Genomic DNA, 12,732 nt, shown 5'->3' on the forward strand with positions numbered 1-12,732 from the left:
GGCCTATGATAAAATGTGTGTATTTCTTGTGAGCTGGGTGAATCACTATATGGAAATAGGTGTCCTGTATGTTGAGGGCTGAAAACCAATCTCCTGCCTCTAGAGAAGGGATTATAGCTGCCAGAGTCACCATCCTGAACTTCTGAGACTTCACTAATTTGTTCAGTCATCTTAGATCTAAGATCGGTCTCCACCCTTCATCCTTGGGCATGAGAAAATACTTCAAGTAAAACCTTTTCCCACTGTGAGGGGATGGGACAGGGGCTATCGCTCCTAAATGAAGGAGAGAATGCACTTCTTGACTCAGTATAGTCTCATTAGAGGGTTCGTTGAAGAGGGACGGGGAAGGGGAGTGGCAGGGAGGGAGGGACATAAAGTTGAAGGTGTAGCCCAATGTTATAACCTTCAGGGCCCACTTGTCTGTTGTAATACGCTGACAAGCCTGTTAGAAATGGGAAAGGCAGTCTCCAAAAGTGGGAAGGTCAGTGAAGTTTGCAGCTTGCCAGCTAGAGGTGAGGAATCAAACCCTTGACCGACCTGTCAAAATTGTTGTGATGACTGGGTACTCAGTGAAGGAGGGTGAGGAGCTCTCTTCCTCTGGAATCTTTATTTCTTTCTAGTGGGTTTGGCGGCCCAGTGAAATCCAGACAACTGGGCCAGACGTGATCTCTGAGCAGTTAGAAACCTGCAAAATCTCCTCTTGTTCTTAGCTGTTTATATATCCAAAGACTTCAACATGGCCCTGGGGTCCTTCAGTGTGTGTCGGGACTCATCTGTAATCCCCAAGAAGCACTTCTGACCATCAAATAGGAGGTCCTCAACAGTATTCTGATCCTCTCTTGGGAACTTCAACAGCTGGAGCCATGACACCCTTAGCCTTGTGGAGATGGATCTGGCAGCAGTGTCTGCGGCATCTAAGGACCCTTGGAGAGAGGTTCTGGCTGATAACTGATCCTCTGTGATGATGGCCTGAAAGCGTTCTCTATGCTCATATGTAAGATGTTCAATAAAGGCAGCAAACTTCTTGTAATACATGAAGTCATACTTGGCCATGATCACCTGATAGTTTGAGATCTGAAATTGGAGGGTCACAGATGAGTAAGCCTTTCAGCCAAAAGAGATCTAACCTCTTCTGATCCTTATTGTAAGTAATGTACAGTAATGCAGTTTGCCCCTCTAATTTACAACATCCACTACCAGGGAAATAGGTGAGGGATTGGAAAACAAAAATTCTGAGTCCCTGGGAGGGACATAATATTTCTTATCCACCTATTTGCAAGTTGGAGGGATGGTGACACGAGTTTGCCACATAGTCATCATTGGATGGAGGAACACTCCATTAGCAGGTAATGCAACCTGGCTGGGTGTTGCTGACTGCAGAATGTCCAGGAGCCTGTGTTGTGAGTCTTTAACCTCAAGAGGTATCTAAAGGGTGTCAGACACCCTTTTCAAAAGGTCCTGGAACTGACGAAAATCATCAGCCATCAATGTTAGTGGAGGCATGATTGACTTTTCCAGACACAAGGATGAAACAGGAGTTGCGGGGTGGCCTCCATATCCACCCTAGTCTCCTATTCTTCAAAGGTCTCCTTGTGTTGTGGGCATGGTATAGGAGACCCCAGCCTCTCAGTGCAATGAAGCTGGAGGTTTGGCAAATTATTGCCAATATGCCGCCCAAAGATCCCAGTAAGGCCATTGGGGGTGGGGGGCATCTAGAAGAGGGGATTACACTCAGGGCTGATCTCACCATTCCTGTTGTGCTTGAGGATCCTTGTCAAAGTACGGGTTCCTGCATGGAGATAGAGGAGACCCCTGCCCTGATAACGAGGAGACTGACTGAATGTCTCCTTCATTCTCCTCAATGTTTTCCGGGAGGCGGGGGATGGGGCAGGAGAAAAAAGTCAGAGAATCTTGTGATACCAAGAACAATGGTAATCTTGAGACTGGGATCTCAGAACCGAGAGTTGTTTGGCACCCATAAGCAGTGGGGACTCCAGCTCATCTAAAACTGACAAGTACCTGGAGTAATAAAATTCCTGCAATATCGAGTGGGTTGGTACCAATGCAACAGTTGGGGTAGACAGTACCATTGATCTGGAGCACGTAGGTGCTGGGCCTGAAGGTGTCTGGTGCTTTGATTTTCCTGGTCCTTATGGTGCCAAGTGAGAAGGCACTGATGGTAAATCTGATGTAGACTATGCCATTCTAGAGGAGTATTTCCTGGGCCTCCCTGTCCTACACAAACAGTACTGGGGGCCTGCTGGAGCGATGCCTCCCTGAAGCGCTCCGGGATCTCCCAGCCCCACCAGAACCAGAGGAAGAGTCCTTTGCCACCAGGGTACTGAGCTGAGAGGTCAAGGTCTCTGACACCATAATGTGACTGGGAGATCAGGGCCTTTTGGCAGCTGACTCCTTCTGGTGGGAGACAGAGCTCCTCTTCTTTGGAGCGTTCCTTGAGTCCTCTGCTGTCTTCCCCCTCTTAGGGGAAACTGGGCTGAGGTCGAAGGGGTGCTGGATCTGTCCGGACACAGATGTATGGGGGGTGGGGGGATGTGTCTTTTGACTTGACTTGGAAGCAGGTTGAAGGGAGTGTTCCATCCTCCATTTGGTCTCCCGATTCTTCCATGCTAAATTTGAGAGGTTGGGCGATATGGGACTCTCCGAAGCAAATGGATACACTTCGAGTGGCTGTCGCTGACCAGGAGAGCCTCCTGACAAGAGGCAGCATTTGAAACCTGGTGAGCCAGGTATACCCAGCCAGGTCAAATAGGCTCTCTGAAAAAAGGGTGAAAAAATCCAAACCCCTCACTACTATCTAACTAATTCTATACTAACACTAACTAGAAACACTGAACTAACTAAAACAACAACTGTAGAACACGCTAAGCTTATAAAAGGCAGACATGCTACAGGTTTGTCTCAGGCTGAGGCAGTAGAGAAGGGACTGAGGGTGGTTTGCCAGCGCAACTCTACAAACCCTCGGTGTGCAGCACAAGGTAGTATAGAGTGCATGCACAGGCCAAATGGACACTGCTAATGGAAAATCTCCAATCAAGGGCGCGAGAGGCACATGTGCACCTGAAGTCGAGCACCCTAGGTATACTACTCGAAGAAGAATTAAAGTTACAATACCATACCAGTAAGAACATATCTGTAAAAAAGTGCTCAGTGACACACTATTACTGCAGTTTGTTCATTACTGAGTGCAAGTTTGGGAGTATCTACTCTGTAGTCTGGGACAATTGAACATGGAATGTCAGACTCTGCTCATGACGTACCCACCACTGGGACAGCAAGAGTCTAGTGAAGACAGCACTTTGACAAAACTGTGTGGAGAAGTTTAAAATTGTGCTTAACTACACTGTGCCCTAGTTGTAGTAGTGTTGTAAAGTCTTTGATATCATAAGCACCAAACTAACGCAAATGTTTTAAAAATATGATGATTCAATAATGTTTATACTTGTAATCTCTCTAATCCCTTTTGTAGAGCACAACAGTGAGAATAAGCAGATATATACACATTATAATTATGCCTATAGATGTGATCAGTATGGTGCTATCCATGCACCTAAAGTGACTTTTTCAGTGTCTGACTACGCAGTACAGAAGGCCACCCAAGTATGTATTTGAGCTAATGCTAAATTTCTATCAAATATTTATAGATAAAGAAATCTAAAGACAAAGTTCTCATTCACTTATATAAATCCTGATCTAAAGGCCACTGAAGTCAACGGAAAGATTCCTTTTGAATTCAATGGGCTTTGGATCTGACCTATGAAGTATAACATTTCAGTGTAATCAAGTATATTGAGACCCAGAGATTACTTCCACCGATTGCTGAATTTGGTCTGTTGTATTTTAATCCATGTTACTTAATTTTAAGTGCACATCTCCTTCCTGTGTGTGAGTTAATTTACTGAGAGGGAATATAAAGGTGTCGATATACTGCACAACTGGTTTTGTGTAATGTATGATCTAGATGCCAGTAAAGTCAACAGGTCATTCCTAGAGATGTGCAAAATTTATAATTTTTGCTGTGGCGTTTCCAACAAAAATTGTCACCATTTCATTTCATGTGATTATGCACACAGACATAGAAATGTTGTTTTTAAAAAACTTGCCAATGCATAATTGTTTGCATGATTTTAACCTGTAAGCAATCTTCACTCAAAAAATGGGCCCATTTTAGTTCCAAAAATTAGCATACTTGAACATCTGTGCAAATATGGGCCCATTTTTGACTTCGTAATGAAATGTGGAAAAATTTGAACCCAGTAATATTTCACACATCTAGTTACTGACTTTTCACATAATCCAGTTTGAGTCTTGAGTATGACTACAAGCAACTGCTGTTTTTCTCTTTTTAAATCAAATCAAACCAATACTGAAAAAAGCTTTGCGTACACTGAAATAAACAGCTGACCATATGGGATTTAAATTGTAATAGAGGCCTGAACATATTTGTTTGTTTCATTTTCAAGTTAACTCTTTTTGTTCCCTAGTTCCCAGATTTCTGTGGGTTCTCCCCTCACTTTTATTAACTCCAGACCATTTTGGTTTTTCAGTTTTGGGGTCCCCTTGATATTCATGCATTTATGTTAGTTATTAATGTACGTCCCAATTTAACTATAAAAATCCACCTACGAAAGACCCATCATCCAGTCTTGTGCTGCCTTTTTACTGTGCAGCAATTCGACACTTTTTGTTGAATTAGGCACTTATTGTGCAGTGTTAGGTATCTGTCATATATTTACAATATAAATCAAAAGCTTTCATTGAGAATTAAATCCTGATGACTAATGGCTCGATTTTACTGTCCAATATGTGAGCACGCATCATATTATACAAGTTTGTATATCAGGCAAAAGAAGAGAAGTGATCCCTAAAGGGTCACATTGTTAAAAAGAGACATAAATTGCACTTGCATGTACAACACTGGGTAGGCCTCTAATTAGTTAACATTTAATTAGATGAATTAGTTAAAGCATACTTAGAAAATGTTAAGTGCCACAGAAGTGCTAATTATTATTATTTGGCCAACTCTGGCAGGCCTTACTTCAGGCAAAACTCCTTTGAATTCTTTGCTGTTTTGCCTGAGTAAGGACTGAGTAATTACCTATCAATTTAATTTGCTCACACAAAACTGAAATGTCTATTTCAGACCAAGTTGAAGCCTCTTTGAAAAGCCAGACCCAGATGCTTACCACTAAAGTTTTCCAATCCAGCAACTGGTCAACAATTCCAGAAAAACAAGTGTCGGCACCTCTAGTTAATTGATACAATATTTTAATAATTCTGGGTTGCCACAAAGGCATCTTTTGTAGAACGCGACAGTAATTTTAAAATCAACTAGATTATTATTTTAAGGTTTGTATAACATGAATAAATAGGTTTCTACATGTTTTAATAAATGAAGGGGGGGTTCCCCTATGGAAAATGGCAGCAACACAATTTCTGAAAACCTCTGAATTTAAATGAAGCTTAATACAGCTGCTTAAAGATTTTGTTCAAAATCAACAATACATTTTAGAAATGGACTGTACCCAAGCCTGCTGTGTGTGCTACAATGTTCTCAGTAATTGAATCTTTGGGGGATATTGCAGTGACAGAGCCCAGTTCTTGCTAGTAAGCCCTTTCTGTCCTCCAAATGTGGAGCCAGGAAAAAGGATTTTTCCCATTAAGGCATCATGGATGACATGGTAGCAAGTATAGGATTACTTCCTTGCTTCCCCTTAAGTCTGCCACATCCCGGATTTGCTGATCTCATGAACATGCTTGTAGAGGCATTCAGGGAGGAGAAGGGTCATTTGAAGGTTATTGATTATAGGTTTTAGGGAAGAGTAGTTATCTTTTGGGCCCGTTATTCTTATTTATTATTTGTAGTGCTTGTTCTTATTACAGTGAATAAAAGTAATATCTAAGAGGCCATAACAGTAATCTGTTTGGTGCTTTGAATGTTTATATTGCAAATTTTTGTAAGAGCACCCAGAACAATGGAAGGTTGCTTGAAAAACTAAAATCAATCAATATTTAAGGAAGAATGGTCTCCATCATTAGTGCATTAAGCCTGCTATCATCCCTGTGAGGAATGTATGTATATATCTCCATTTTAGAGATGGGGAAACATACCGAAAGATGAAATGCTTTACAGTATGTCAATGGCACAGTCAGAATTAGAACCCAGGAATCATAACTCTCAGTCCCCTTTACTAGCCTCCTGATCCCATTGTCTCCTCTAAGTATGAGGGTAACTGCATTCTGAGAGCTATGGATAATTTACCTTTTGCACAAAATTCCACAATTCTGAAAGAGCAAGGTAGTGCTGAAGAAAGCAAAACCAGGTTCTCTCTCTCCTTCCCAGTAACTTTCCATGACTCTTAACTGCCTTAAAAAAAAAAAAAGACACCTTCTCCCTCCCCCACACTCTGAAAATACTGTACATTGGGAATTTCTAAGAATTACAGTGCTCATCACATTGTTGGGCTGCATTAGTCATTTAAAATAAATATCTGCTGTGCCAAGAAGACCTAGAAAATTTAATATCATTAGACTCTGATTTAAAAAAAAAAAAAAAAACACTCCTCCCTCCCCACAACAATACAACTTTAGATTCTTTCTGGAAACACAGTATCTGACTTAATGCTTTAGATAAATGTTTTAATTAAGATTGTCTTTTTAAACAGCAGTTGCATGTAGAAATGACTTAGAAGCATTTAATTGATTCCAAGATAATGCACTCACTATTTATAAATAATCTGTAAAATTTTCAGAATGAAAGGATTTGTTTGAAATTTCAATGGGTCAAGACAAACATCATTAACAATAACAATTAGCTTCCAGTCTGTTAACCTGCTTGCCCTCTTTAGTGCAGTAAGTATCTTAGCAACAGACATACTGTAACACCCATGAGCCTTTCTTATTCAACCGAGCCTGTGCAGAATGGGCCTATAACCTAGTAGGCGAAAAGGGCTGTTCACTCCCACTGCATCTATGAGTGTTGAGGGCGCTCAGGACTTCACCTGAGGTACTCAGCAACCACAGATCAGGCCCAATGTTCTGCCCTTGTTTTTTCTCAATATAGAAAAAAATACACTATGTTGGATCATTAGGAAAATACACTGAGGCATGTTGAGCGGCTGAAAAATAATTTCTGGGGAATGCTTCTGAAAATATTCCTAAACAATGAGCCGACAAAACAAACTAACTATTTTATCCTGTGTTCTTGTTAAATGCATGCATTCAAAGATATCACTTCTTTATACACTACAATGCAGTGAGATCTTTGCCTTTTAAGCTTTCCATGTTTTCAGGCTTAAAAGGAATCCATGAAAAATCAAATTAGTCCCCAAAATGTTTTTTCTAGGAAAAATATTACCACGGTAACAGATTTATTATTTGTCACTTTACGTAAGGTAAGAATGCCCTCTATTTATTAACCTAATAAAAATGGAGAGTAGGATTTAGGGAATTCTTAGATTCATTAACAATATGGTATTTTATAACCTTGATTTCTGCACTGAGCACTCACTGCCTTTAATAACAGTTCCTAATATGGGGCAAAAGCAGAATATGGCCTTTAACAGCTAGGTGATGTATATCAACATGTATCCTCTCTACATCAGCAGAAGTGCACATTTTACCTGGGTTTTTCTTCATAGGAGGTGTAATTTGCATCGTGTTTGCATTTTTTCCCCGTTACAAACAAGAGACAAGCAACCTCCCACTAATGTCAATGTGAGCCATGATTTGCCCCATCAAATTACAGCCACTGGGAAACAGCTCCTTCATACATGATTTGTGCTTACCATACACAGGCATGATTTTTTTATGTCACTTAGATTTGCACACAAAGTGAAACCGATGCTCCCTTTCACTTGCCTGGGCAGAAAGGAGCTAAAACCAGTAGCACTGAGCAGGGGAATCTAAGATGTAGCAGTGAGCAGTCCTGTCGAGGCGTTAAAGCTGCTCAGAGGGAGAAAGGAGCATGGCTGCATGGAGACCGAATGGCAGGACACCCCTCAGGGAGCTGTGTTCCACGTGAATATGGAACCAGTTGTCTAGAGTTCTATTGCGTTGCTAGGTTGCACTCTTTCACCAGCATAAGATTAGAAATCCCTCACCGTTAAGGGGACAAAGGAAGGTAAACTCTGCAAGGTAAACCCATTATATTTGTGATTCATATCAAAGGAGCACTGGGGCCCAGAGTTGCTTATTATTAATTATTTGTATTATTGTTATCACTTAAGAGACCCAGTCATTGATCCAGATTCAATTGTGATGGCTGCTGTACAAACAGCAAACAAAACCAGTTCCTGTCCCGAAGAGCTTTCTCTCATTGAAATGGATAGCAAAATTCTACTGGCTATGTTGTCATCAGGGTCAGGTCTGTGATACCATGACATTAATTCCTATTTTGAACAAAAGAATTCCAAATCAATTCCAAAAGCCTTAACTTGGTTGCTCTGTAGACAGAATATTTAGTTTATAAACTTTGGATTTTAACTAATCAAAATGTCTTAAAATTTGAATATTTTCAAAAAGATTCCGGGGGAAGCAGCCAATCTCTCCCCTTCAAATGACAATCTGACCGCAAGTGTAAACTGCATGTAAAATACAGAAACCATTTGCAGAAAATAAAATAAAGTTACTTGCATGCATAATGAACTTAGCAGATAAGCTGGGCAACAATCAATGGAGTACAGTCTCGATATGAAATTAAAATGAGTTAAAGGAGACATTCCATGATGGGACAAAAATGGTTCATCACTTACAATTTACAATACAATGATTTAGCCACTGAATGATAAAAGAAAGATGCAGTATTACTTCAAAATAGTATATCACATAAGTTAAAGACTGGTTTCAAGAAAAGAGACCAGGTTCATTTCTTGAATTAACAATGTCTCTTTAAAGTGCTATTTTAGCATTAAAACCCTAACATACCCAACTCTCAAAGTATGCTCACAGGGTAAATACAATTGTTGATAAATAGCTTTTTGTAAAAGCCTCATTCGTTATTGTAGAGTATTAGTTTTTGTAAAAAAAAAAAAAAAATCTATTAGAAATAAATATTTTAAATAGGTTTTGATAGCCTGTAAATCATTTATATTGGTAATAAAGCAGGCTGCTCTTTTGTAAAGCCATTTTGTCCTTAGCAAAATGTCATCACTGGGAGAAGCTTAGCTGTAATAATTATGCCGTCTAATAAAAAATGTGGAAAGTTTCATAGCAAGCAAAATTTCACTGCATCAGAATGTTTGGTTAATTACGCACATGAAGACCCATTTATTAAAAAAAAAAACGTTTTCAAAAATGGCTTCAAGGGATTTCTTTGTTAAAAAATGCTTATCCAAATCAGCTCTGTACTGCATGTGCAGATGAACTACAAGACTGGGTGAATGCTAATCAAGCACAGGCCTTTTTTGGGTGTATCTCTTAAGCAAAACTTCAAGATAGGTATTGGCTTATAAAATGCACAGACATACCTTCTGGCCAAGGAAAAGACTTTTGGTGGACAAGACTGTGAATCCATCTGCAGGAGTTCCTTCTGTTGTACTATCAGCACTTGCTGATTTGCTGACTTCTCCCTGCTTCTTCTTGCAAAAATATAGTTAATTAGTTAACCAGAGGCTGAGAAATATGGTTCAATAATACTGATAATATGACATGCAATACACGCATCCATATTTATTATGCTATAAACAACTAATACAAACAATGGTATTGGAGTCTGTCCTTTAGTCACATATGTGACTGATTAATGTTAATAAAGGAAGCTATACATATGCATCCAGAGGAGAAATGACCTCAATGTTTGCATGTCCACCGAGGTCCCCTCTTGCCTATGAAATCACACAAATTAGAGAATTCACTAGCCTTCTAAAATTTCCCAAAATATTTTTAACAATTTTCTCAAAATGCAAAAGGGCAATGTACCCATTTGCAAGTGGACATTCTTGGCATTCCTAAGAGCCTTCTTCACAGATGAAATCCTGTATCTGTGCATGAAAGTGGTCACTTGCAAATTTCACAGCTGTGTTTTTAGGTACCTATTTGAAAATTTGGCTGTTACTGTAAATAACATCAATAATGTATTCCATTATGCTGTATGCCTGACTAGAGGTGTTGTAGGCACCGGCTGAAAAATTCTGTTTTTCAAACCTGGCCCAAGTCATCTTCCATTACCCAGTAAAATTACAGGGTTTATTCCATCCATTTAACTGGATTATTTAACTAGAACAACACAGGTTTGGCCTGCATCAAATTATTGGATATAAATTAGAACTGTATCATTTTGAAGGGATGTCAATCATGGCAGTGAAACAACTGCTGTAGCAACTAGCTCAACTGCTGCCAAACTGAGAGGTAGGAATATTTTAATTCAAAATAAATAAATAAAATAATAATAATAATAATGTCATTTAGCATAAATATGTATTGCCTCAACAACTTCAACAATACGTCTGTGAATCAAACCTCTACTTGGGACATTAAAGCAAAGCTACTGTTGTGTTATACTCCCCCAAAAAGTATAGGTAACAGAGTGTGCGAGTAAACAAATAAGGTGGTGAAGATGCAGGAGTATATTTGTGTTTCTAGGAAGTGTAACCATAACCAAACATTACACAAATGTTTTGAAAATTAGATTTTCATGGCTCCTATTTCAATTCCCTTGGAGTTTATTATTAGCCAAATATTAGTATAGTAAGCAGACAATGAAGTTTATTGTGTGGAAGAAAAACAGACCCCCACAACAGACTTCCTGCTTTTGTAATCAAGTAAGAAAAAAAATTCCAGATTTAAGGAAATTATTAGTGCATGGTTATTAGAAGCTCTGCACTCCAAATGCAAACTACTAGGTGTTCTACAAGGAGAGAGAAAATTCAAGAGTTCAAAAAGTAACTGTAAAATCAGGAAAATAATTAGGACCTCAGAATGGAGCGTTCAAGACAAAGATATTGTCTTTGTTGAACAGAGAAGGCAACATTTTCAAATGCAGCACATTAAATGCTTGTGAACTTTCGTGCACCCAGAATTTTTCATGTGTAATTTTCCACAATGTTTTTCACACACTAAACCTTGCATGTATGCATATGAATTAGAAAGAAATTCCTAACCTCTATAAATAGAAACTCTAGTAAAAAAGTTCAAAAATGAATTTCCCTATTTTACTACAAGAAATTTATCATGATCTGGATGCCATCCTCCCCCCCGCCCACACACTTTCTTTTTTCTTCTTCAAATTTTGAAGAAGGAATTAAAGAAGTCTCCAGCTCAAAATTCAGAAGAGTCTCATTACACCAACCTAAAAATGCGGAATAAAACAAATTTATGGCACTGCATCTGCTGAAGAATCTGTATTTAGGCAAGCTAAATATCACGACTTCTCCATGCAGAAAGAGATCTAACTACCTGCTCTGGTAGAATCCTATCTCCACTTCAAAGAGATAACAAAACCCATCTCTGAATTTCAGCAAATTTATTAAATGAGAAGAACCTTATTAAATCTACTTTTTTAAAAAAATGCTTGCCTTTGCAATGTTATTGATAAGGTACCCAATGAAATCAGCAAACTAAAATGTTATACTTTTTCTTTATATTTGCAACTGAAGGAAAAATGATATTGTTCTAATGGGATTTTAGTTTTGATAGAATTATCCAAATACTCTTTTTCTCAGTGCCAAATACTGATACCCCATGCTAAATCCAAGTAAATTTAAATTGCCCCTCTCACGCAGTGGCAGAGCACAGACACCTGTGCAACCACTGCACAGCTGCCACTATAGCTGCTTTATGAGATTTTTTGATTTGTTTAGTTCATTAATGGGCTAGCCACAATCCTGCCATGCCACAGCTACAATCTCCACCTCCTCAGGCCTATATTCACAGCAGATGTGCCAGTCTGACTGACTTTCATGCTTTGAGACACTTTTGGGAGAGGGCTGTTATTTAACCTTTGGTAATTGTTTATGTTACTATTGAAACTGCTACCCCTGATCACACCCTGAACTGGAAAATATCCTAAAGGATATTTACTATATAGGGCTATACTGTGTGTGTAGTTTTTATATTTATTTATATAAATATATATATAAGAGAGAGAGAGAGAGAGAGAGAGAGCGCCTATATATATATATATATATATATATATATATATATATATATATATATATATATATATATACACACACACACACACACACATACATACACACACACACACACACATACACACACACACACCCCTCTAGTCTCTCTGATTCTCCAGTTTTTAGCAGCTCCTGCGTTGCATGTTTCGGATTTGATATATAGAGATTACTCTACCTTGGACTTCCTTGATCCTTTCTTGCTTCCTGCTTTCTTTGATACAGTTTTCTTCTGTGACGGGGATTTCGCCTTCTTAGCTGGGGGTGGAGTGATGATGGCTTCCAGTTTTCCTTTAGACCCCCGCTTCTTTGCAAGCAGCTCTGGGTGAATATTTGGTAATACACCACCACTGGCTATGGTGACACCTTTCAATAGCTAAATGCAAATAAAGTAGCAAATAATGAATTCTAGCATTTATACAGTGATAAAGAGCAAGCAGTGTTTATTACTATGCACTGTATTCTGTGTGGTCTATTCCTAATTATGTCTTTATTTATCTCAATAAATATCTCTGAAGTAAAGAAACTCTTTCCACACAACATGAATTTAAACGGAACAATTTAGTCAGAAAATGCACAGATTCTT

At 38.9% G+C, this 12,732-nt stretch overlaps 1 protein-coding gene across 4 annotated transcripts in view; it reads right to left on the reverse strand.

Moving 5' to 3' along the window:
- The window catches only part of LOC135883017 (core histone macro-H2A.1), a 72,770-nt gene that overhangs the window by 19,211 nt on the left and 40,827 nt on the right, over positions 1–12,732 (reverse strand). For 2 of the 4 annotated variants that reach the window (XM_065410052.1, XM_065410050.1), the window contains exons 4-5: positions 12,325–12,522; positions 9,486–9,593 (exon numbers count right to left, since the gene is read on the reverse strand). In XM_065410052.1, the coding sequence (XP_065266124.1) occupies positions 9,486–9,593; positions 12,325–12,522 (306 nt within the window). Of the gene's footprint in view, positions 1–9,485; positions 9,597–12,324; positions 12,523–12,732 lie in introns of all 4 variants that reach the window. The other 2 variants (XM_065410051.1, XM_065410049.1) reach the window with 1 other exon arrangement.

This window comes from Emys orbicularis, chromosome 8 (genome assembly GCF_028017835.1).
Source record: "Emys orbicularis isolate rEmyOrb1 chromosome 8, rEmyOrb1.hap1, whole genome shotgun sequence".
NCBI classification, from domain to species: domain Eukaryota; kingdom Metazoa; phylum Chordata; order Testudines; family Emydidae; genus Emys; species Emys orbicularis.